General features: G+C 38.8%; 2 protein-coding genes across 4 annotated transcripts; one reads left to right on the top strand and one right to left on the bottom strand.

Moving 5' to 3' along the window:
• Positions 1-1,164: 1,164 nt before the first annotated feature.
• LOC127418635 (hepatocyte cell adhesion molecule-like) lies at positions 1,165-16,662 on the bottom strand. 3 transcript variants are annotated; one of them, XM_051659298.1, is made up of 4 exons: positions 16,550-16,662; positions 3,782-4,111; positions 3,271-3,558; positions 1,165-3,009 (listed from the first exon to the last, which is right to left on the bottom strand). In XM_051659298.1, the coding sequence occupies exons 2-4, from the start codon at positions 4,002-4,004 to the stop codon at positions 2,855-2,857; spliced, it is 666 nt and encodes a 221-aa protein (XP_051515258.1). In that variant the 5' UTR covers positions 4,005-4,111; positions 16,550-16,662; the 3' UTR covers positions 1,165-2,854. The 3 variants fall into 3 exon arrangements, with proteins under 3 accessions (XP_051515258.1, XP_051515256.1, XP_051515257.1); XM_051659296.1 differs by lacking the exon at positions 16,550-16,662 and adding an exon at positions 4,588-4,697; XM_051659297.1 differs by lacking the exon at positions 16,550-16,662 and adding an exon at positions 4,588-4,697 and having other exon boundaries at positions 1,165-3,006.
• Positions 16,656-19,517, top strand: LOC127418630 (zinc-binding protein A33-like). Its single transcript, XM_051659287.1, has 5 exons — positions 16,656-16,861; positions 16,944-17,177; positions 17,260-17,398; positions 17,731-17,757; positions 17,926-19,517. The coding sequence occupies exons 1-5, from the start codon at positions 16,802-16,804 to the stop codon at positions 18,468-18,470; spliced, it is 1,005 nt and encodes a 334-aa protein (XP_051515247.1). The 5' UTR covers positions 16,656-16,801; the 3' UTR covers positions 18,471-19,517.
• The last annotated feature ends 3,063 nt before the right edge of the window (positions 19,518-22,580 follow it).

The raw sequence follows: 22,580 nt of genomic DNA, 5'->3' as shown, positions 1-22,580 counted from the left end.
GAGATTAAAGATAAAGACAAAGACGTAAATCACAGTAAACGGCTTTGAATCAATAGCACTGTTGACTGCTGTGAAATGTGTCTGTTTGATACGTCTCATTCCATCTTTAAGACACATCTGGATACAGGAGATTGCTTTTGAAAGGAGTTCATCCAGAATTACACTCTTTCTAAAAGACCCTCAGGAGTTTCAGCGGAGATGTGGCGATGAAATCACATTCCAGACTAAATCAGAAAATATTTCCTCACATGCTATAATGTAAAATGCGAGTTTTTCAGTGTGCTGTATTTCATACAGGGATGTTTATACTTGAATTTTATATATTTTCATAATAGCAAAGTTAGTGTTTTGCTCATTATTTTGTTAATATCTGACATTTATAAGACCAGCTATAAGAGCAGTACACCCACTAGGTGGTGAGCTGCACCAGAAACAGGCACGTTTATTCATGACAAACACACTGTTACACAATAAACATGAGATCTGGAGAGAGAAAGAACACTTGTTGATACCCATTTGACTTTCTTTCTTCTGTGGAACAGAAACAGAGATGTTAAACAGAATGGCAGCCTCAGTCACCATTCACTGTCATACAAAAATGTTTCTACCATGACAGTACAATAGTGACTGTATTGTCATTCATTTAACATCTGTTTGTGTTCCACAGAAGAAAGTCATATGGGTTTGGAACGACATATTTTTCATTTTTTGTTGAATTTACCTTAGTATGTTGGTACGTTTGTTATGTATTAGATCTTTGTCCCCATGTGCACTTGTAAAGTGTAGTCTGGCTTTTTTATGGCAGTTTTGGAGCAGTGGCTTCTTCTTTGCTGAGCAGCCTTTCAGGTTATGTTGATATAGGACTTGTTTTGCTGTGGATATAGATACTCGTCTACCTGTTTCCTCCAACATCTTCACAAGGTCCTTTGCTGTTGTTCTGGGATTGATTTGCACTTTTCACACCAAACTACGTTCATCTACGTTTGTATTTATTGTTGCAGCGTGTGTTGAACGAAATTGAATAAATAAAAAGAAAATACAAAATCATTGAAAGGAATAAAAAGTCAAAGAAATTTGGTCTTTGTGAGTGCAGTCTCTACAGAATGTTTATCCAGGAATCATAGATGACATGGAAATGCATGAAAGACAATCTGTGTTTATTAGCAGTGTAGTTACGTACACTTATAAATAAAAAAAAAAAATACATTCTTTATAATATATTCTTTACTTAGGTACAGTAAACGATAGTCTTATCAAGAACCATTTTCTGTGTAAAGGGTTCTTGAGTTGAGCCATGTGGTTCTGTGTAGATTACAAGCCTAATATACTTTGTTTCATCATAAATGAATAAGATCAGTGTTTTGGTTTCTGGGTTCTTTAGAGCTGCAGGAATAAGTAGGGAATAAAAAGTTCTTTGTGGAACTTAAAAAGGTTCTCCAAAAACACCAGACTGTAAAATAATGTAAAAGTTGTACAGTAAAAAAAACTTTAATTGGTTAATGGCTGGTTACCTTAACACATGTGGTTAAAAAAATGTAATATATTTAACAGGACAATGCATGGAATTATACAGTAAAATATTGTATTTTTTTTTTTTAATGATTTTACTGTATAATCAGTAGTAAAAATGTATATTACTGTATGTTTAACCAGGGACTAAAAACAAAATGTTTTTCATTTCCATACGTTATGAGCAAAAACAGTATTTTTTCGTTCCGGTTCGGAAATTCTGCAGTCTTCCTTCCAAATGGTAACCGGTTAGAACAAAATAAAAGGATGGTTAATATCGTTCTTTTTTAAAGTGACGGTACTCTGTGCTAAAGGGGTGGGTGAAATAACAGTTTCAGTGTTGCCAGATCTTGCAAGAGAAACTGGTCTGGAAAAACAAGCCCAAAATAAGCCACTTGCCTCACCAAAATAAACAAAAATAAGCTATTTTTTCCTGTGTGGTGGATTTATCAGCATAGAAATCATAAGCAGTTAATTAACAGTTAAGTATAATTTTAATTACAGATCTGCTTCTCAGTCAAAACCCAACAGCATCAAATCTGTATTAATGCATCAAATATGAATATTGACCCTCTTCGCAGAATGAAAAGGTACGAACAGTGTGACTATTTTAAAACATTCTCAATATAATAACTGAAGCGTCTCTTACTGTAGGTTTAGTTTAATTCAAGTGTTGCATCACTGTTAGTTTTGTTACATCCTCTACATTGCAAGCAGCAATGGGACATGCGGTGAGATCGAATCCAAGATCATTTCAAATACCGCTGGTACTATTCGCTCTGATCCTAAAGCTTTTTTCTTGCCAGGTGATGTTTCAGCACACCTTTAAATTGCTCAGCAGACACATCTGATTGATTACAAAGCTCAACTATTGCAAAAAAAACATGTTGTCAATATAAAGTTCAGATGCATGTAACAGGAATACACCTAAATAGAAACCTGTAATTGACACTTCTCACAATTAGTGAATCGTGGCAGCTATAATCATAACATTGATTATTGTTCTGATTAACTGTGCAGTCCTAATGGTGAATGAGAATAACTTCTCCTTTTGTGTTCCATGACAGAAAGAACGTTATACAGGTTTGACAGAATTATCTTTTTTTTTTTTGGTCAACCTTTAAGACAGACAGGATGAATGAGAGTGTGGGCACGAACAAAGATTTGTTGTAGAGTCTAAAAACTCTTGAGAAAGCTTGATCACTCTCATTTCGTCATTCTTACTCCTCTGGAGTTGGAGAGGAGTGTTTGGAGAATGTTTGGAGAGGAAATTGCTGACATGCTCTGAATGGATCCAGATGTTCAAGAACGTCTTCCCCTAGCGAATATCTTATTCATCAGTTATTTACTTGAGTGATGTTGTCTGTTCTCTCCTCTCCTGCCCAACACTTTTAGATCTGACGTCATAAACCAGAACAGCAACAGCAGCCACGCCCACCAGACCAGAGACGACCAATCGGATCACAGCTTCAGTGAAGCCATAACCACATGTGTAGTCTTCTGAGAAAAGAGAGACTCTGTTAGTTGCTCAGGGCCATGTTTTGCAAACTGTCAGTTTAGAGAAAAAAATCATTATTATGGGTCACTGGGGTTTGAACTACTTTACACAAGCATCTTTATTCAGAGCGTGAAACAGAGAAAACAACAGATACACTGAACTTAGTAAAACGTGAAATGAGACATGATGATGAATGAATCTACAGTATAAATGAGGCCACAAATGAGTTCAGTAACAAAACATCGATATCACCGCTGACGTACCTGAACACGTCTGACAGACTTCAGTAATGTTCAGATGTTTCGTCTGGTTTATGATGGGATTGTTGATCACACAGCTGTAGATGTTGTTCTCCTGATATTCCAGCTCCAGATGTAAAGAGACAGTACTGCTGAGATCAGACACACTGACGGAGGAGAATAAACGGTTTCCTTTGTACCAGGAGAGAGTCACCTGTGTCACATTCACCACTGAACACACCAACACACATATAGAGCTTGAAGAACATTGAGAAGAGTTTCTGCTGATGATGACAGGAACGGGCAGATGAGCTGCAAAATATAAACAGACAATAAGAGGGTTGTTTTATGTCAGTTCATTCATATTTAAATCAATTAAAATGTTGAGAATCAAATGTCATTAAAAGTCAATTACAGATCACAAGGTTAAAGTCATCTACCATTTCATAATAATCTAAATAATGATGAGAGTGATTAGTATCAAACATTTCAAAAGATGCATGTATATCAAACAGGGCAAGTTTTCTGTACTCACCATAGACAGTCATAGTGAATATTTTCAGTAGGGTCTCTTTGCTTTTGGTGGTTACATTATATTGTCCAGAGTCTGTAGTTCTGGTGTCTGTGATGGTGAGAGATCCAGTCTGATCCAGCTGTATTCTGCCTCTGAATCTCCCATCAGCAGCATCATTAATGACATTTTTGGCTTCTCTTTTGATGTGAGCAATGAGAATTTGTTTAGGTCCAAACGTCCACATGATCCCATCATCTCTCAGTATTTCAGTATCATTATTCTTTAGAGTAACAGAATCTCCCTCCGTCACTGACACTGACTCTAAAACATCTGTCTCAACACCAAACACACCTGCAGAACAAACAGAGACAGTTACTAAGAGAGCCACTGGAAATCATTTCATATCATTTCAAAATGAATTTGAATGTATAATGAGATAATCTGCTGTTCGCATTTTCACACAATGAGTTTGATGAAGGTATTTGGTGTTCTGTCTGTGACTGAGTGCTCGAGCAGCATTCATGATTTCAGTAAATGCACTATATGATCAAAAGTATGTGCACACCCTCTTCTAATTTACAGGTTTATCTATTCCAGTAATTCCAGTAAAAACAAATCTTAATGCAACAGCACAAAGTCCAGACCTGAACCTCACTGAACACCTTTAAAATAAACTGAAAGTGTCTCAAATCATAGACAGTAGTATTGATTGATTGATCTGACATTAACTCATGTTAAAGACAAGTAAATGCTGTCATTAGTTGTAGTTAATCACACTGTACTAAAAGAGAAAGAACTGAAGTCATAAAAACATATTTATAACTTACCAAACAGACTCCAAAAGCACAAACAGAAAGTCACGTCAAACATTTTCTTCATCAGTTTCAAATAAACAGCTCATAAAACAGTCCACAATTGTACAATGACTAGAACTGAAACATACACGACAGAAACGGGGTTCTTGTGCTCTTAAACTCTGATGATCGTTTCATTAGATGCCAAACGACTCGTCTGACGAGACATGAGAGGAGGAGACTGATGATGATGATGTGTCGCTCGAGAATGAATCTGTGTTTTGAATCAATAATCGATCTCGTTCACTTTCGTACACTGACTCATTTAAGTCTCTTTCTTTCTAAACCAATGACCTCTAGTTTGTAAAGTCGTGTGGAAGTACTTGTAATGACCAACCGAACAATACACCCCTTGACTAGTGATAGGGATTTTGATTCATCCTAGTGACTCGAATCTTTCGAATCTGTTCACCAAAAGATTCATTTGGAGACATTGCTGCGTCCCAGTTCGCATACTTATACTATGCCCTTAAAGTGTGCACTCTTTTTGTGATGGAAAAGTGTCTACTGTTTAGTTTGCATCCTGTCACCATACACCGACTTGTTAATCATCATGAGTAAATCTGATCTTTTTAAGATGATTAGCAGATGTTAATTAGTTTGTGATGCTTTCCAGATGAAACGATCTAAAACAGACATCTCAGAGATGTAAGTGTGCTATCTGGGTAGTTATCATGATATGCACGTTCCTCATTTAATTTTTACTATCATTCATTCATTGTTCTTCAATGTTTCTGTGAAGAAACAGCATGTTGTTGTAGATCTGTCACAGGGTGTTTCATTTAGAAAGCCACTGATGTTTTGATATATAATTATGCATGTAGTAGTGTGTAGTTAATGTAAACAAAACTAATCTCTTCTGCTGAGCAAGGGATTGTGGGCAGTATTAGCTGAAAGAGAGGCTGAGATTGGAATGACATACTACCCATCCTACGTTTACTACTTCTGCCAGATGTGTCTATGGCAGATATGAGTATTATGGTAGTATGCAAATCCGAACACAGTTTTCAAGGATCCACACTTTGAAAATCGACAGGACATAGTAGACCATCCAGGCAACCTTGAGACACTCATTTCCACATACTATGATTTGGGACACCCTAATTCTGATCTCAGATACTGTTTACAGTATGTCAGAGATGGTGCGGATTGGGACGCAGGGAGCATCTATCATTTTGTGAACTGCTGAGCTCAACTTATCAAAATATACATGAAATAGTGTCCCCTTCGGGGTTGGTGCCCTATGCAAACTGTGCATCTACGTATATGGAACTGCGGTTCATCATAATAGGAAAAAAATATTTTTGGTTGTTTATGGTGAAAACAGTTGTGGTGCTTATTTAAACACTTTCTTAAAGGTGCTACAAGCGATTTTAGCTTTTGCTGTAACTTCCAGGGGACTGAGCCGTTAAATTAGCAACAACACCTCTTTCCGAAACCCCGTACATCAAAGATGGTCGGTGCTTCTCAATCAGAAGGCTGCAGCCTAGTTAGGGTGGATATCTCGACTGCCACGTCATCAAGCACCATTGAAGGTCATTTTAATTGTGAGGACCCTTAGAAGGCAGCCTTGTTTTGAAGCCTTCATTCGGCATATTTTGGATGATGCATCAAGTGCAAACTTTGTGGCCTTCAATCACCCACAATCCCTTGCACGTGTCCCAATTTATTAATAAAAAGGGCAGATTTTTTTTTATTTTTCATGCTATTGCATCAATGTGCACTGTCCAGGATATTTCCTCCATTTCTACAAAGAATTTGTAGAGGATCAGCACAATTTTCACATCTGTCATCTTCGATGCCACTTGTTCTCTTCAAAGTTTTCACGCTGTGACTGCGGAAGCGGAAACTTTTTATGACATAGCCATGCGCACTTACAAAACTTGACCGTCTCTTTCTAGCGCTGAATGCTCAGGAGGAGCCTAGCCTACAGCCGAACTAGGCTGTAGCCTTCTGACTGAGAAGCGCCCGGTGTTGAGACCAACTCAACTTAAAGATGTGAATTGTAAATACTTGCCATGTTGTATATTTTGTATTTGAAATCCTGACTCTCTTAGTAACAAAATTAAACGTGTACAAATTGAAAAACTGAGTTGATTCAGTGATTGTACTGTGGTAAATAATGGCATGTCCCCTTTATTTCTGAAAAGTATATGAACATGAGAACGGTCAAAATATATACACACTGGCAGCTAAATTTTGGAAAAATGTACAGATTTTGCTCTTAAGAAAATAAATTGGTACTTTTATTCACCAAAGTGGCATTCAACTGATCACAATGTGCAGGTGCATCTCAATAAATTAGAATGTCGTGGAAAAGTTCATTTATTTCAGTAATTCAACTCAAATTGTGAAACTCGTGTATTAAATAAATTCAATGCACACAGACTGAAGTAGTTTAAGTCTTTGGTTCTTTTAATTGTGATGATTTTGGCTCACATTTAACAAAAACCCACCAATTCACTATCTCAACAAATTAGAATACATCATAAGACCAATAAAAAAAACATTTTTAGTGAATTGTTGGCCTTCTGGAAAGTATGTTCATTTACTGTATATGTACTCAATACTTGGTAGGGGCTCCTTTTGCTTTAATTACTGCCTCAATTCGGCGTGGCATGGAGGTGATCAGTTTGTGGCACTGCTGAGGTGGTATGGAAGCCCAGGTTTCTTTGACAGTGGCATTCAGCTCATCTGCATTTTTTGGTCTCTTGTTTCTCATTTTCCTCTTGACAATACCCCATAGATTCTCTATGGGGTTCAGGTCTGGTGAGTTTGCTGGCCAGTCAAGCACACCAACACCATGGTCATTTAACCAACTTTTGGTGCTTTTGGCAGTGTGGGCAGGTGCCAAATCCTACTGGAAAATGAAATCAGCATCTTTAAAAAGCTGGTCAGCAGAAGGAAGCATGAATGCTCCAAAATTTCTTGGTAAACGGGTGCAGTGACTTTGGTTTTCAAAAAACACAATGGACCAACACCAGCAGATGATATTGCACCCCAAATCATCACAGACTGTGGAAACTTAACACTGGACTTCAAGCAACTTGGGCTATGAGCTTCTCCACCCTTCCTCCAGACTCTAGGACCTTGGTTTCCATATGAAATACAAAACTTGCTCTCATCTGAAAAGAGGACTTTGGACCACTGGGCAACAGTCCAGTTCTTCTTCTCCTTAGCCCAGGTAAGACGACTCTGACGTTGTCTGTGGTTCAGGAGTGGCTTAACAAGAGGAATACGACAACTGTAGCCAAATTCCTTGACATGTCTGTGTGTGGTGGCTCTTGATGCCTTGACCCCAGCCTCAGTCCATTCCTTGTGAAGTTCACCCAGATTCTTGAATCGATTTTGCTTGACAATCATAAGGCTGCGGTTCTCTCGGTTGGTTGTGCATCTTTTTCTTCCACACTTTTTCCTTCCACTCAACTTTCTGTTAACATGCTTGGATACAGCACTCTGTGAACAGCCAGCTTCTTTGGCAATGAATGTTTGTGGCTTACCCTCCTTGTGAAGGGTGTCAATGATTGTCTTCTGGACAACTGTCAGATCAGCAGTCTTCCCCATGATTGTGTAGCCTAGTGAACCAAACTGAGAGACCATTTTGAAGGCACAGGAAACCTTTGCAGGTGTAGTGATTGAGATAGTGAATTGGTGGGTTTTTGTTAAATGTGAGCCAAAATCATCACAATTAAAAGAACCAAAGACTTAAACTACTTCAGTCTGTGTGCATTGAATTTATTTAATACACGAGTTTCACAATTTGAGTTGAATTACTGAAATAAATGAACTTTTCCACAACATTCTAATTTATTGAGATGCACCTGTATAGGCAGAACATTAATAACGTGAAAAATTACTGTCACAATTTGAATTTTTTTTTCATAACTTCTTAAACTACTTCAAAGAGTTCTCATCAATAAATCCACCACGTGCAGCAATGACAGCTTTGCAGATCCTTGTTATTCTAGCTGTCGGTTTGTTCAGATACTCAGGTGACATTTCACCCCACACTTCCTGTAGCACTTGTCATAGATGTGACTGTCTTGTCGGGCACTTCTCACGCACCTTACAGTCTTGCTGATCCCACAAAAGCTCAATGGGTTTAAGATCCAGAACACTCTTTTCCAATTATCTGTTGTCCAATGTCTGTGTTTCTTTGCACACTCGAACCTTTTCTTTTTGTTTTTCTGTTTCAAAAGTGGCTTTTTCTTTGCAATTCTTCCCATAAGACCTGCACCCCTGAGTCTTCTCTTTACTGTTGTACATGAAACTGGTGTTGAGTGGGTAGAATTCAATGAAGCTGTCAGCTGAGGACATGTGAGGCGTCTATTTCTCAAACTAGAGACTCTGATGTACTTATCCTCTTGTTTAGTTGTACATCTGGTCTTCCACATCTCTTTCTGTCCTTGTTAGAGCCAGTTGTCCTTTGTCTTTGAAGACTGTAGTGTACACCTTTTGTATGAAATCTTCAGGTTTTGTTTTTTTTGCCAATTTCAAGCATTGTATAGCCTTCATTCCTCAAAACAATGATTGACTGATGAGTTTCTAGGGAAAGCTGTTTCTTTTTTGCCATTTGTGACCTAATATTGACCTTAAGACATGCCAGTCTATTGCATACTGTGGCAACTCAAAAACAAACACAAAGACAATGCTAAGCTTCATTTAACGAACCAAATAGCTTTCAACTGTGTTTGATATAAATGGCAAGTGATTTTCTAGTACCAAATTAGCAATTTCGCATGATTACTCAAGGATAAGGTGTTGGAGTGATGGCTGCTGGAAATGGGGCCTGTCTAGATTTTATCAAATGACTTTTTTCAAATGGTGATTGTGCTGTTTTTTGTTTTTTTATATCAGTAATGTCCTGACTATACTTTGCAATCAGTTGAATGCCATTTTGGTGAATTAAAGAACTTAAGATTTGTGAAAAGGTGTGCCGTCACTTCCGAAAACAAAAGAGAAGGAAAGCACAGGGCCCAGATAGTGTTTCACCCACTTATCTTAGATCCTATGCTCTGTATGTGTGTGTGTGTGTGTGTGTAATAGATGACAGAGAGAAGAGTATTTGATGTGTGCTGCACATACAGACTATGTATTTATTTAATTCAATCACAGCTTAATAATCGCACTAGGCCATGTAGCGAACTGCTTATCTGGAGATGAGAAACTACAGTCAAAAACACATAGAAATGGCAAAATAAAAGCTCAGTTTAAATGGACACGTGTATTTTTGCTGAAATACTACATTTGTTGGGCACATAATATGTCCTGGAAAATTGTGCCTTTTAAAAGAGTTGGAACCCTGAACAGGGGCTTAAGCCACACCCCAAACACACAGCACCCCTGATATCTGCATATATATATATATATATATATATATATATATATATATATATATATATATATATATATATATTTAATCCCCTTTTTCTCACAATTTGAAATGCCCAATTTCCAATACTTAGTAGGTCCTCGTGGTGGTGTGGTACTTGCCTCCATCCGGGTGGTGGAGGACAAGTCTCAGTTGCCTCCGCTTCTGAGACCGTCAATCCGCGCATCTTATCACGTGACTCGTTGTGCATGACACCGTGGAGACTCACAGCATGTGGAGGCTCATGCTACTCTCCACGATCCACACACAACTTACCACGCGCCCCATTGAGAGCGAGAACCACTAATCGTGACCACGAGGAGGTTACCCCATGTGACTCTACCCTCCCTAGCAACCGGGCCAATTTGGTTGCTTAGGAGACTTGGCTGGAGTCACTCAGCAAGCCCTGGATTCGTACTTGTGACTCCAGGGGTGGTAGTCAACATCAATACTCGCTAAGCTACCCAGGCCCCTGATATCTGCATATTAATGAGTGAGAGAACTGAGGAAACACAAAAATCAAGGCTCAGTTTTCAGTATGGTACAGTGTTAGATAAAACAAAATACATGTTACAGCAAATCTTACATATTAATAGAAGAATTACATCTTACATGTTAATTTAACCTACCTGTTAAGGGGGTTTCCCTGCCTTAAATCGGCCTGAGTTAGCCTACCCCCACAACCTTACATAGGATAAGACAAGCAGGTACAAGGATTGTAAAAAGAATGAATATTAATTTATGGATAAAGAGGTTAGGAGAATGTTAGGGTAAGGGTAGGTGAACATTAGTGGAACATTAGAATAATGCTAGAAGGACTGTAAAAGGTGAAGGATGGGCAAGGAGGAGGCGGGAACCAGCTGAACAGTAAACATAACGTTTAATGATAAAACGCAACATAACAAAAATGTTCCGCGTGCGTCTCTCTCCCGAACCGGCATCTCCAGCTGCCCTTTATCTCGCTCCCCTACTGATAAGCTGATTCAGCGCCGGCTGTGCTCCATCACGGCCTGGCCACACACTCCTCCCCTGCCCGATTCAGGCCGGGGCACCACCGGACCAAAGTCTTTAACAAGTCTAAGCTATTTTTCTATGTAAACAAGCGGCATGCCAGTGCAGTTCCTATCTACTTGAATGAGTTAAGACCGAAATCTCCAAAATGGTTGGTCAAGATTACGATCACAGAACATATTTCAAATCAGCAGTAAAATCTGACAACACTGTTATAATGAATTGTGCTTCTGTACCTCAAATTACGCTAAATAAAAAAAAATTCCCAGCTTGTATAGCTAATGCACATGCGTGTTCTCGAGTTGACTGACAGGTGATGATTGAATTGAAAAGGTGATTGGCTCTTTTAACTGTAAGGTGGGACTTCCTTTTCACAACTGTTGGGCGTTCCAATTTCTCCCATTCATTTTAATAGAAATGGCTCATCTATGCTAAATAGTATCTGGCTGGACTCATGGTGGGGACACCAGCACAACAGCATTATGTGGGGACCAGCAACCAAACTCTTTCATTTAGCAGACGTTTTAATCCAAAGCGATTTACAGTAGAAATGTTAAATGCTTAAAGTCTGCAAAATTATATTACAGAGAATCTACATGCTGCAAGTAACTGTGTAATTTGAAAAGTACATCAAATTGCTGAATGCAATTTTGACAGTCGAAGGAAAAGTCTAAAGTTCAGACACTAAAGCCAAAGGCCAAACATGAGAATATCTGTAGATCCACATGTCAGGTCAAACATCATTAGAAACAGAGCTGATCTAGATTGCATACAGTTTCAATTTAATTTGATTATTGATTTTTAGCACTTTGATGCTACAATAAAACATCTATATCAGTATTTCTGTTTATTTTAGTTTTTCATTACTTTCTGCAATATCCCTGTTTTTTTTTTTTTTTTCTATTATATTAAATAAACACACTTAAACACAACACATTATACTGTATGCTCTTCACATAATTTCAGAATTCAGGCTTTGCCTCCTATTAATCACGGCTGATTTGATTTTACATGTTAATTCTGTTAGTCAAAAGGAATAAATCCACGAACAGCTTCTGCATTTTCAAGTTTTCTGCATGACTAATCAAATATGAACCAAAAACTGATTAAAAACTCTTTCAGCACATGGCATCTGGAGACCCAACAAGACAAATTACTGCACTGAGAATTGCAATCTTAGGTCCCACAACACAAAACTGGTCATCAGAAGCAATGTACTGACAATAACATCCACCCTTTGTCATTATGTAAAACAAACAACTTTGTCTTGCTTTGGTCACATATAGATCTTTAGATTGCACATGTGTACATGAACACAGAGATACTGTAGAATAAAATTATCTAGAGCCTTGTTTGAGATTTACATGTAATATGTATTAATTTACCAAATGCTTATCCACAAAATACAAGAGATCTCATTAGGCCTTAACATGACAAAAGATGTGCATGCGACTTGGATAGAACTATTGGATAAAATGAATGCAGGAGTGCATAACACCACCAACAACAAGTAAATATAAACATGTATTATTATTATTTAAGAGTAAATTCCTTTTACATATATTATAAACATTAAACTGTCTTTTAAAAGTTGAGGCCCAGTGGGGTGGAAAATGTCACACTGAGAATGAATTGAGAAGATAAAGTGACCACAGTCACACTCACAGAAATAAATGTGTGAACTTTAGGCCACGTCAGTTCTTCATTTCACTCTACAATTAATAGTTCTCTCTCAAGAACAATTGCAGCTCATTTTTTTATGGCTATTTAAGTCCAGGAGTTTCCTGACATCATTCGCATGTTTGGCCTTTTATCAGATTTCTAATCTGTCATCCTACAGCTGTCAAAACTAGATTCAGAACTGTGTGTTTGGTTCCTACAAACCACAATCAAACATGCCAGTTTAACCACAGCTGCTTTCAGTCAGCTGACTCAACACATGAAACGATTCCTCAAGACAAACACTAATGAGTTCAACACAACCATCTTAATGGGTTTACATGCATGAAACTTACATTTAAATGCACAAATGTATCAAGTAATCTATTGTTTTAACCCTGTTTAAACTGTAGAATATAAAATCTTGACCAGTCTTGGGTGGGGATGTGTTAAGAACAAGACTGGATCATGAGGCCCCTGGACGTCTTTCAAGGCTCCCCACCATTGCCCCTTGTTGCAGACCCCTCTTGCTATAGTTACCTACAAGCGTGATTTCCTTAAACATACTAATGGGCCCAAATGGACCCATCCACAATCCAGCTCTGGTGAAGAATAAATGGCACTATAGTTCAAGGTAGTTATTAGATTCTAAGAATTATCAGAGAGCAGTGGCGTATCCAGGACATTTTTACTGGGGTGGCCAAGATGGGGCACAGACATAGTGTGGGGTGGCGATACTGGGAGAACCTTTATGAATGGCACATGATCAAAATGCGTAAATATCACATTGCTTTGCTTCAACATCTACACATGTAGAATAAATGAATTCTTAAACTCATGTTAGCATTCCCTGAATTGTTTGTATTCAACATCAGACTGTTGTTTTGACATTTGACAGTTTTCTATTCCTGTTCTATTTCAGCCTATTACAGTTTCTGGGAATCTCTGGTTATTTTAACATAACATCCATTTTTAAATCAGTAATTGTTTAGGAAAAGTCAGTCACACATTTTTAAGAGCTATTCTCATTGTAGAGAATTAATCTGCATATAACATCAGGTATAGTGTATAATCATAAAAAGATACAAGTACAGGTGATAACTGATTGAGGCGCAATTCAATCAATCATTCATTCATTTATTAGCTATAACTGCACTGTCCAGCAGAAATATTGTTAAATTGGGTACAAATCAGTGTGTGAAATTGGCTACGAGGGCTTATAGGTGTCTGTCTGGAAACCCCAAAATTGCAGATTGAGCTCTGAATACAGTAAAAAACAAAACTCTATTTACAGTGTATTTTCCACATGTTCTGATAGCTTCAATTACTTTGAATATTAGTCAAATCATTTGCAGCATTTAAGTGCAATTTGCCCTGCCTCTGCATATTTAAAATGTCAAATAAGGTATAAAAACTTTGAAGATTTTATTGGTCTGACTGACCAATAATACACATAAAGAGCTCATAAATAACTCATGTAAAGATTTAAAATACAGTCACAGCACAAACACACAGGTTAGCCATATATATAACTTTAGCTATTGAACATATACATCTGTAAAACGCTTTACACACCTCCGTCATTAAATCAGAAAACATGGCATTTCATATTTCATGTCAATATAAAGATAACATGCTGAATGTGGTGTAGGGTCTAGCTTACTCTTTAACCTAGCTACTGTAACAATGACAAAATGTTTTCACATTCACATGGAAATTCGGGATAACTCATTGGAAGTTGGAGGTAGACGCTAGCTCGTGTTATCTTCCTGCTTCTGACCGACCATTATACTCCAGACCTGGCGCCCGCTGCCCGCGACCTTTGGCACCTGCCTGGCCACCCGCGGCCTGCCCCTCCCCCCACCGATCAAAGATCAGCTCACGCAGCTTCAGTCCCACCACTACTATAATGGTCATAAATATAAAACTGACCCTGGGTCAGTGTGGCTTTAAATCTATAAATGACCTGAGATGCCATCTTTGATTGACAGGTGTTTCTATTGGTTCTTTGTTCTTGTGTTGATGAACATGATGAACTACCAATCAGTTCTGGGGTGGCCAATGAGATTTCAGGCCACCCCCTAAAATCGCCACTGCCAGAGAGAACTATTAAAACTCATTAACTCTAAACACACTGTGGTTCAATGTGTTAAAATAAACACCGTTAAAGGTGCTATATGTAACATGTTAAGTTGAAATACTGGCTTCTCTGATAACAGTGCTACAGCCAGTATATTCTACTTTGAAGTTTCCATTCTAGTCTGGAGATTATGTTTTGGCCTGTGTGATCCCCCCCACTGCCCACTGAACAATAGTATTTCAACACCACCGGGTTGCCAGATTTGAACAAGTTTGCAGGCAAACAACACTGCGTGCTGCAGCCATGGAAGCCAGCAAACCAACTGGATCAGAGATAACAGATTCCACCCGACGTAAAACGCCTCGCCATCCGTCTAAAAACCACCATGACCAGAGGCGTAGTAAAACAAGGATAAATACTGGAGATGCCTTTGGAAGATGGAGACAGCTTAAAGCCCAGAAATCCTTGCTGAGTTGGCTAATTTGCATGTCAACTTTCTGGCAACCCGTATGAGCTTTGAGTCTGGGGCGGGGCACACAGCTCTCCAATATTTTGAATTTGGACTGCAGTACCCATTTCAAAGGCTTGTTGTCAATATTACATACAGGTGCATCTCAATAAATTAGAATGTTGTGGAAAAGTTCAATTTATTGAGATGCACCTGTATAGCACCTTTAAGATCTCACACCCAAAGTGAGAGAAATGCTGCAGATATTTCTGCTGATTTGCACATGTACATGTGTGAGAGAGATAAAGTGTGACATGAGACAAATAAAGCCACAACAGACCAGTCCATGAGAGAATGTGCTTTTAAAATCTCAAGATGATTCTCAAACCTGCTTGTGTCACTTCTGTTTTTACTCCATTATATTAATTTACAACCACTAAACGTTATAGACCATTTCAAAGAAAATGTTCATGGCAATAGGAGGAAGAGCAGGTTTTTGTTATTAAGTGACAAACACAATGTTCAAGAAAAATTGTTTGGCTAGGCCTTTTTGTTTTTTTAATTTTTTAGTCAAGATATATCTTAATTCCACAGCAAATTCAGCCAATTCTTTTTCTGATCCAGTATGATAAAACCCTTGTGTACACAGCGAGGTCCGTATAAACATGATTTAAGGAGTCTGATGTGGAACAACTTGACAGTCCTGAACCCCTTCTGAACACCTTTGAGATGAATGAGAACACCGATGTCAATAGTTTTAAAATGAAATGCTCAACCAGCACAAATGGGTGTAGTGCTTGAGTTTCCACAAACATTTTGCCATATGTATTAACAAGAGTGTGATCAACTGATATAATGCACGCAATTTAGAACATTAGGGGTGTGTTTATAGTTGATTGTACTATCAGAATTTGCCATATTATAATTGTCTTGTTTGTGCCTTAACATTATGTAACTTTGTAGTCCTCAGATACCAGAACTGAAGGTGTGCCATGGTTATGTATGTGTGGTTGTGTCAGACTCTGTGTCTCATTTGAGTAACAGCAAAAAGGAGACTTTAATGAGCTCTAACACCATGAAATGTAGCATAACATCAGAATACAAATAGTGATATTTTAATGGTTGAAAGTGGGGAGGCACACCCCTGCTGTACTGTAAGAGGTGCTGTAGACTAGAGGTTCTGTACATGAATGGTATACTAGCATATTGCTAACTGAATACTACACACTAAATACTGAAATCGGTTTTTAACTTCAACATTTATTACTTTGGATCACAGACACTTTTTTAACAATTGAACTTTTGATTACCATCTTACGTCGAGACATTTCATAAAACTGGAGATGTAGAATATATGAGTACTTACTCAGAAGTGTACTGAATGTCCTCTTGAGAACTTCATCAGATGTGTGTGTGTTTGTCCTGCACTGAAGGAGACCACAAGACTCACATCACTGTTCCTATAGAGGACGAGAGTGTAGAGAAGAAGGCAAGAGTTACTAATATTCAATCAATACTTATTTTGAAGATGGAAAAGCTATGTTGAGTGATGAAATGTGTCTGTGTTGTTCTCTGTCTGTAGAATCAGCTGGTAAAGACACAGACAGACGTGCAGCAGATGATCCAGGACAGAATGAAGAAGATTCAAGACATCCAACACTCTGTAGAGATGAGAAAGGTGAGTCAAATTTTGTGTCAATCTTCTTTATAAATAAAGGTGCTGAATTAAATACATTTAAACTGTGACTTGATCTCATCAGAGAAACACAGAAGAAGAGAAATCACACAGTGTTGAGGTGTTCACGGCTCTGATCCGCTCCATTGAGAGATGTCAGACTGAAGTTGTTGAGATGTTGGAGCAGAAGCAGAAAGCAGCAGAGAAACAGGCTGAAGATCTCATTAAAGAGCTGGAGCAGGAGATCACTGAGCTAAAGAGGAGAAACTCTGAGCTGGAGCAGATCTCACACACTGAAGATCATCTTCATCTCCTACAGGTCAGTGTCCATCTCTCTCATCAATGAGAATGATTAGAAAACACTCCTCATGCTGATGGATTTCTCCTCTCTCCTGATGTAGATTGACCCGTCCCTGTACAGCCCTATAAACAGTAAGAACTGGACTGAGATCAGTATTAACACTCATGTGAGTATGGACACTCTGAATAGAGCTCTGACTCGACTCAAAGACACTCTACATCAAAAACTCGGTCAAACTGGTAAGTGTTTAGTAGACCTGCAGAAAAAAAACACCATAAAAATATGACAATTTATATGACAATTAATCGTGAAAGCCCTTAACAAGACAATTAATCATCATAATCACAATTATTAGTTTGACAATTAATCGTCTTGCAAATGTCATAATCGTGACAGCTCTAGTGTATAGCAAACATAATGTACAGATTTACTTGTGTCAGTAACTGTCTTGAGACGAGTTAAAATGACTTTGTGTGTTAATCAACAGCATGTCCATAGAGTTTCAGAAGCATTTATCCTGTAATATTCCTAGAAACAATTGATGATGTTTTCTTGTGATTTGTGTTGACAGTATTGAGGAGGATGCAGCAGTATGCAGGTACAGTGTGTGATCTTCACTGTTCTCTCATATACACTTACAATACTGTACATTTATATACTGACAGCTGACTTACTGCACTACAGTTTCATTATACTCTGGATTAAATATTACATCAATCAAAATGTTTGTATTCTGAAGTGACTGATATTCTCTGATCTCTCTCAGTGGATGTGACTCTGGATCCTGATACAGCTAATCCATATCTTATCCTGTCTGCTGATGGAAAACAAGTGAGATGTGGAGACATTAGACAAAAACTCCCAAATAAACCAGAGAGATTTGATACATGTGTCCGTGTCCTGGGAAAGAAGGGATTCAGTTCAGGCAGATTTTATTTTGAGGTGCAGGTGAAGGGAAAGACTGACTGGTATTTAGGAGTGGTCAGAGAATCCATTAACAGGAAGGGATCGATCACACCAAATCCAGTGAATGGATTCTGGACTGTGTGTTTGAGGAATGGGAATGAATATAAAGCCTGTGAAGATCCTCTTGTCTCTCTGTGTGTGAGAGTGAAGCCACAGAAGGTTGGTGTGTTTGTGGATTATGAGGAGGGTCTGGTCTCCTTTTATGATGTGGAGTCCAGCTCTCATATCTACTCTTTCACTGGTCAGTCTTTCACTCAAACACTCTTTCCATATTTCAACCCATGTCTTAATAATAAAGGTAAAAACTCAACTCCACTGATCATCACACCTGTCAGTTACAATTAATGAATTTACACCCATAAATATATAAAACTACATGAACATTATATTTGTACATTTCTTAAAAGAAAATATGAGGTATGGTTGCTAGGGAGATCTGGATGGTTGCTAGTGTGCTCTATATGGCGTCATTTTTATATCACCAGAACTTGAATTTGAAAAAGTCTCCCAATTCATGATCTTCAACAAAGACTGGGTGTAATTTGATATTATCGAAAAATGTTGCTGTTCATTTTTAATATTTGAAAATATTTTGTGTGAATTCACCTAAAAAAAAAATTCAGGTCGTGAAATTCAGGTCTCAATATTCAGGTTGTTGACTACTGGTTGAAAAATTCAGGTGACAAAATTCGAGGATGACATTCGGGAATGCAAGGAAGAGCCAACGAGAGTCAATCATAAAGCGATGGAAACAGCTCAAAAAAGGAATTTTAAATGAATGAATGAATATATACAGTATATTATACATACAGTATATAGTAGTAAATATATATAGCCTACATTTTTAATAATGTGCAAACTGTCTTTGCTCCTTGGCACATTGAACAAATGCTGAAAAGGCAATTAAAATGATTCACGTGCACACATACATGACCAGATAACACGATCTCCAGTTGATCCATAACACCGGCCAATCTCAGTGGTACATCACAGTAAACATCTCTCATTCAGAAGTTTCAGAAGTGTTGTTTTGTGGTCTGATTAAAATACAAAATGTCTGTGATAGAAGTCTGTATGAATGTAAGAGCTGCTTTTAACTCATGAAGAACACACGAAAAGCGAAAGCATCCGAGGCAGTCTTTATGGCTAATGTTTACATTGTAGTCTGGCAGTGTGAATGAAGTCTGTGCTTCATAATCTTATGTGTTGTTTATTGACCAACATTAGTATATACACATAAACAATATACTGTAAATTGACATAATGCTTTTTTATTATTATGTGTTACAATCATGATATACCATAGTCTGGGTGTTATGAACTTATACATGAATGAACATATGTACTGTATTTGATACACAGAACTGAAATGTCTAAATAAAGAAGAAACATACACGAGTTATATCTCTGTTCTCCTCCTTCATCGCTGCTTGACTTGGGTGAAATGAAGCCGTGCTGCCTGAAAGATAAAACATAAAAAAAAAAAAATAATAAATGTTGGCTCTGGTAAATAAACAGCAGTAACACTTTCAAGATTTGTAAATAGAAACAAAAAAGGTGCTGGCTTTTGTTGCGTCCCGCGCAGCACACTGTCTGAAAGTAAATGGAATTTTGGTCACAAAGGCAGCGTGATCATATAGTGATGTCACATGTAACAGGTCAATATGCTCATGCATTACCGTGAATTATTTGATTTATTTTCATTTTTGGTAGATGAACGAATTGAGTGTATAGGAAATTAATATAATAATACCTGATTAATAATAGCTACAGGAAATGACAAAGAATACTTTAAAGGCCTCTGTATTATTATTAATATTTCTGTGTGTGTGTGTGTGTGTGTGTGTGTGTGTGTGTGTGTGTGTGTGTGTGTGTGTTTGTGTGTGTGTGTGTGTGTGTGTGTGTGTGTGTGTGTGAATACTTAAAAGAAAATGTGAGAAAGAAAAAGACTGACATTTACGGTTAAATGACTCGTGTAATGATCACTTTTGATCTTTCACGTATGCATAACATGCAAAAGAAACTATAATGGAAAACTGCTGTCTAATTTTAGTAAGGGGTACAATGCAAATGCACATATTACAGAACACTTCTGTAAAGTATATAGATGGAGCCCAGGTTTGTATTATCATGAAGGTGCGTGGTCTGCCTGAAAATAAACATAATATATAAGACACACAAATAATCAGTAGTCTACATATGTAATACATAAGAGGTTAGACTACCCAGAATTTTGATAAAAATATTAAAAAGCTAGATGGCATGCTAACTCAAGCGATCCAGACTGATGTAAACAATTAGGAACAGAATGTGTGTTGTACATTTCAAGTTCACTATATTTTCATTCAACACTAGTACAAATGTGCAAGAGAAAGTGAAATATAATTATAATAAATCTTATCAAACAGCCAAGACATGCAACACACTTACAAAATGGGTAAAGGCGGCTGTTGTTTCAGTCAGCCATAGGTCAGTATTATTTCACTTATTTACAGTAACAACAAGAGGTAGATATCTACCCGATTCATATTATCTTGGATGTAGGCTAATGATTAAACACACTCTGTTGTCCTCTGAAGGCAAAGAGAAAATATATATATATATATATATATATATATATATATATATATTTTTTTTTTTTTTTTAGGTTTATTATGTAATACTTCTTGACTACATTTATTTATTTATTTATTTTCTTTCAGACTTGCAGTTAAAATGAGGTAGTTTGATTATTTGTTTCCACTGGTAAATGTCCTTTGCCCATATCATTATGAAATAAGGTTCTTGATGAAACTTTCTGTTAAGTGAAGGATCCAATTTACTGATTAAGTTGATCTTTTCTTCAAAACACATTAATGAAACATTATAAGTATCCCTAAAGTATAGCTTTTAGTTTTTTCACAATGTTGTTGTCACAGCTGTTTAAAACGAGGAGTGTGAGATCGGAGAACCATGTCTGGGTGGGCCAGTAGGGTGCTAATAGGATGACCTGCTCCCTGTCCTCCCTGAGTAGGTTCACTGGGGGAAACGCATACTTGCGTAGTCCAGGGGGCCAGCAACGCGTCTATACCGAGAGGTGCCTCGGTCAGGGTGTACCAAAGCGGGCAGTGGGAGGATTCCCAGAAAGCAAACAGGTCTACCTGTGCTTGACCGAATTGACTCCAAATCAGCTGGACCACCTGAGGGTGGAGTCTTCACTCTCCCCTGAGGGTAACCTGACGTGACAGCATGTCCGCTGCAGTGTTGAGGTCGCCCGGGATGTGAGTGACTCTTAGCGACTTGAGGCGCTGCTGACTCCAGAGGAGGAGATGGCTGGTGAGTTGTGACATGCGATGGGAGCATAGACTGCCTTGGCGGTTAATGTAAGCTACCGTCGCTGTGTTGTCTGTCTGGACCAACACGTGCTTTCCCTGGATCAACGGCCAAAACCTCCGCAAGGCAAGCAGTACTGCCAACAACTCTAGGCAGTTGGTGTGCCAACGCAGCCGCGGGCCAGTCCAAGAACTGGCGGCTGTGTGCCCATTGGATACAGCGCCCCAGCCCGTCTTGGAGGTGTCTGTTGTAACCACGAAGCATCTGGAGACCTGCTCTAGGGGAACCCCTGCCCGTAAAAATGCCATGTCGGTCCAAGGGCTGAAGAGGCGGCGACAGATCAGCGTGATAGCCACGCGATGTGTCCCGCGGCGCCATGCCCATCTTGGGACTCGAGTCTGAAGCCAGTACTGAAGCGGTCTCATATGCATCAACCCGAGTGGTGTGGCCGTCGCTGAGGATGCCATATGCCCCAGGAGCCTCTGATAAAGTTTCAGTGGAAACGCTGTCCTCCGTCTGAATGCCTTCAGACAGTTCAGCACCGACTGAGCACGTTCATTCATGAGACGTGCTGTCATCGAGACCGAGTCCAACTCCAGACTGAGAAAAGAGATGCTCTGAACCGGGGAGAGCTTGCTCTTTTCCCAGTTGACCCGAAGCCCCAGTCAGCTGAGGTGTCGAAGCACAAGGTCCCTGTGTGCGCATAGCAACTCTGGAGAGTGAGCTAAGATCAGCCAGTCGTCTAAATAGTTGAGAATGCGGATGCCCACTTCCCTTAGCGGGGCAAGGGCTGCCTCCGTGACCTTCGTGAAGACGCGAGGGGACAAGGACAGGCTGAAGGGGAGGACCTCAGGACCACAGGAAGGGTCTGTGTCAAGGTAGGACCGAGACGTGGAAGTACGCGTCCTTCAGGTCTACCACCGCGAATCAATCTAGATGTCGGACGCTCGCTAGAATGCATTTTTGCATCAGCATCTTAAACGGGAGTCTGTGCAAGGCCCGGTTCAGTACTCGCAGGTCCAAGATTGGTCGCAACCCTTCGCCTTTCTTTAGTATGATGAAGTAAGGGCTGTAGAACCCTTTCATCATCTCGGCTGGAGGGACAGGCTCTATCACGCCCTTGCTCAGGAGGGTCGCGATCTC

This window comes from Myxocyprinus asiaticus, chromosome 28 (assembly GCF_019703515.2).
Source record: "Myxocyprinus asiaticus isolate MX2 ecotype Aquarium Trade chromosome 28, UBuf_Myxa_2, whole genome shotgun sequence".
Lineage (NCBI taxonomy): Eukaryota > Metazoa > Chordata > Actinopteri > Cypriniformes > Catostomidae > Myxocyprinus > Myxocyprinus asiaticus.
The sequence above is the reverse complement of the archived record's forward strand: the minus strand, read 5'-3'. Positions and strand labels throughout refer to the sequence as shown.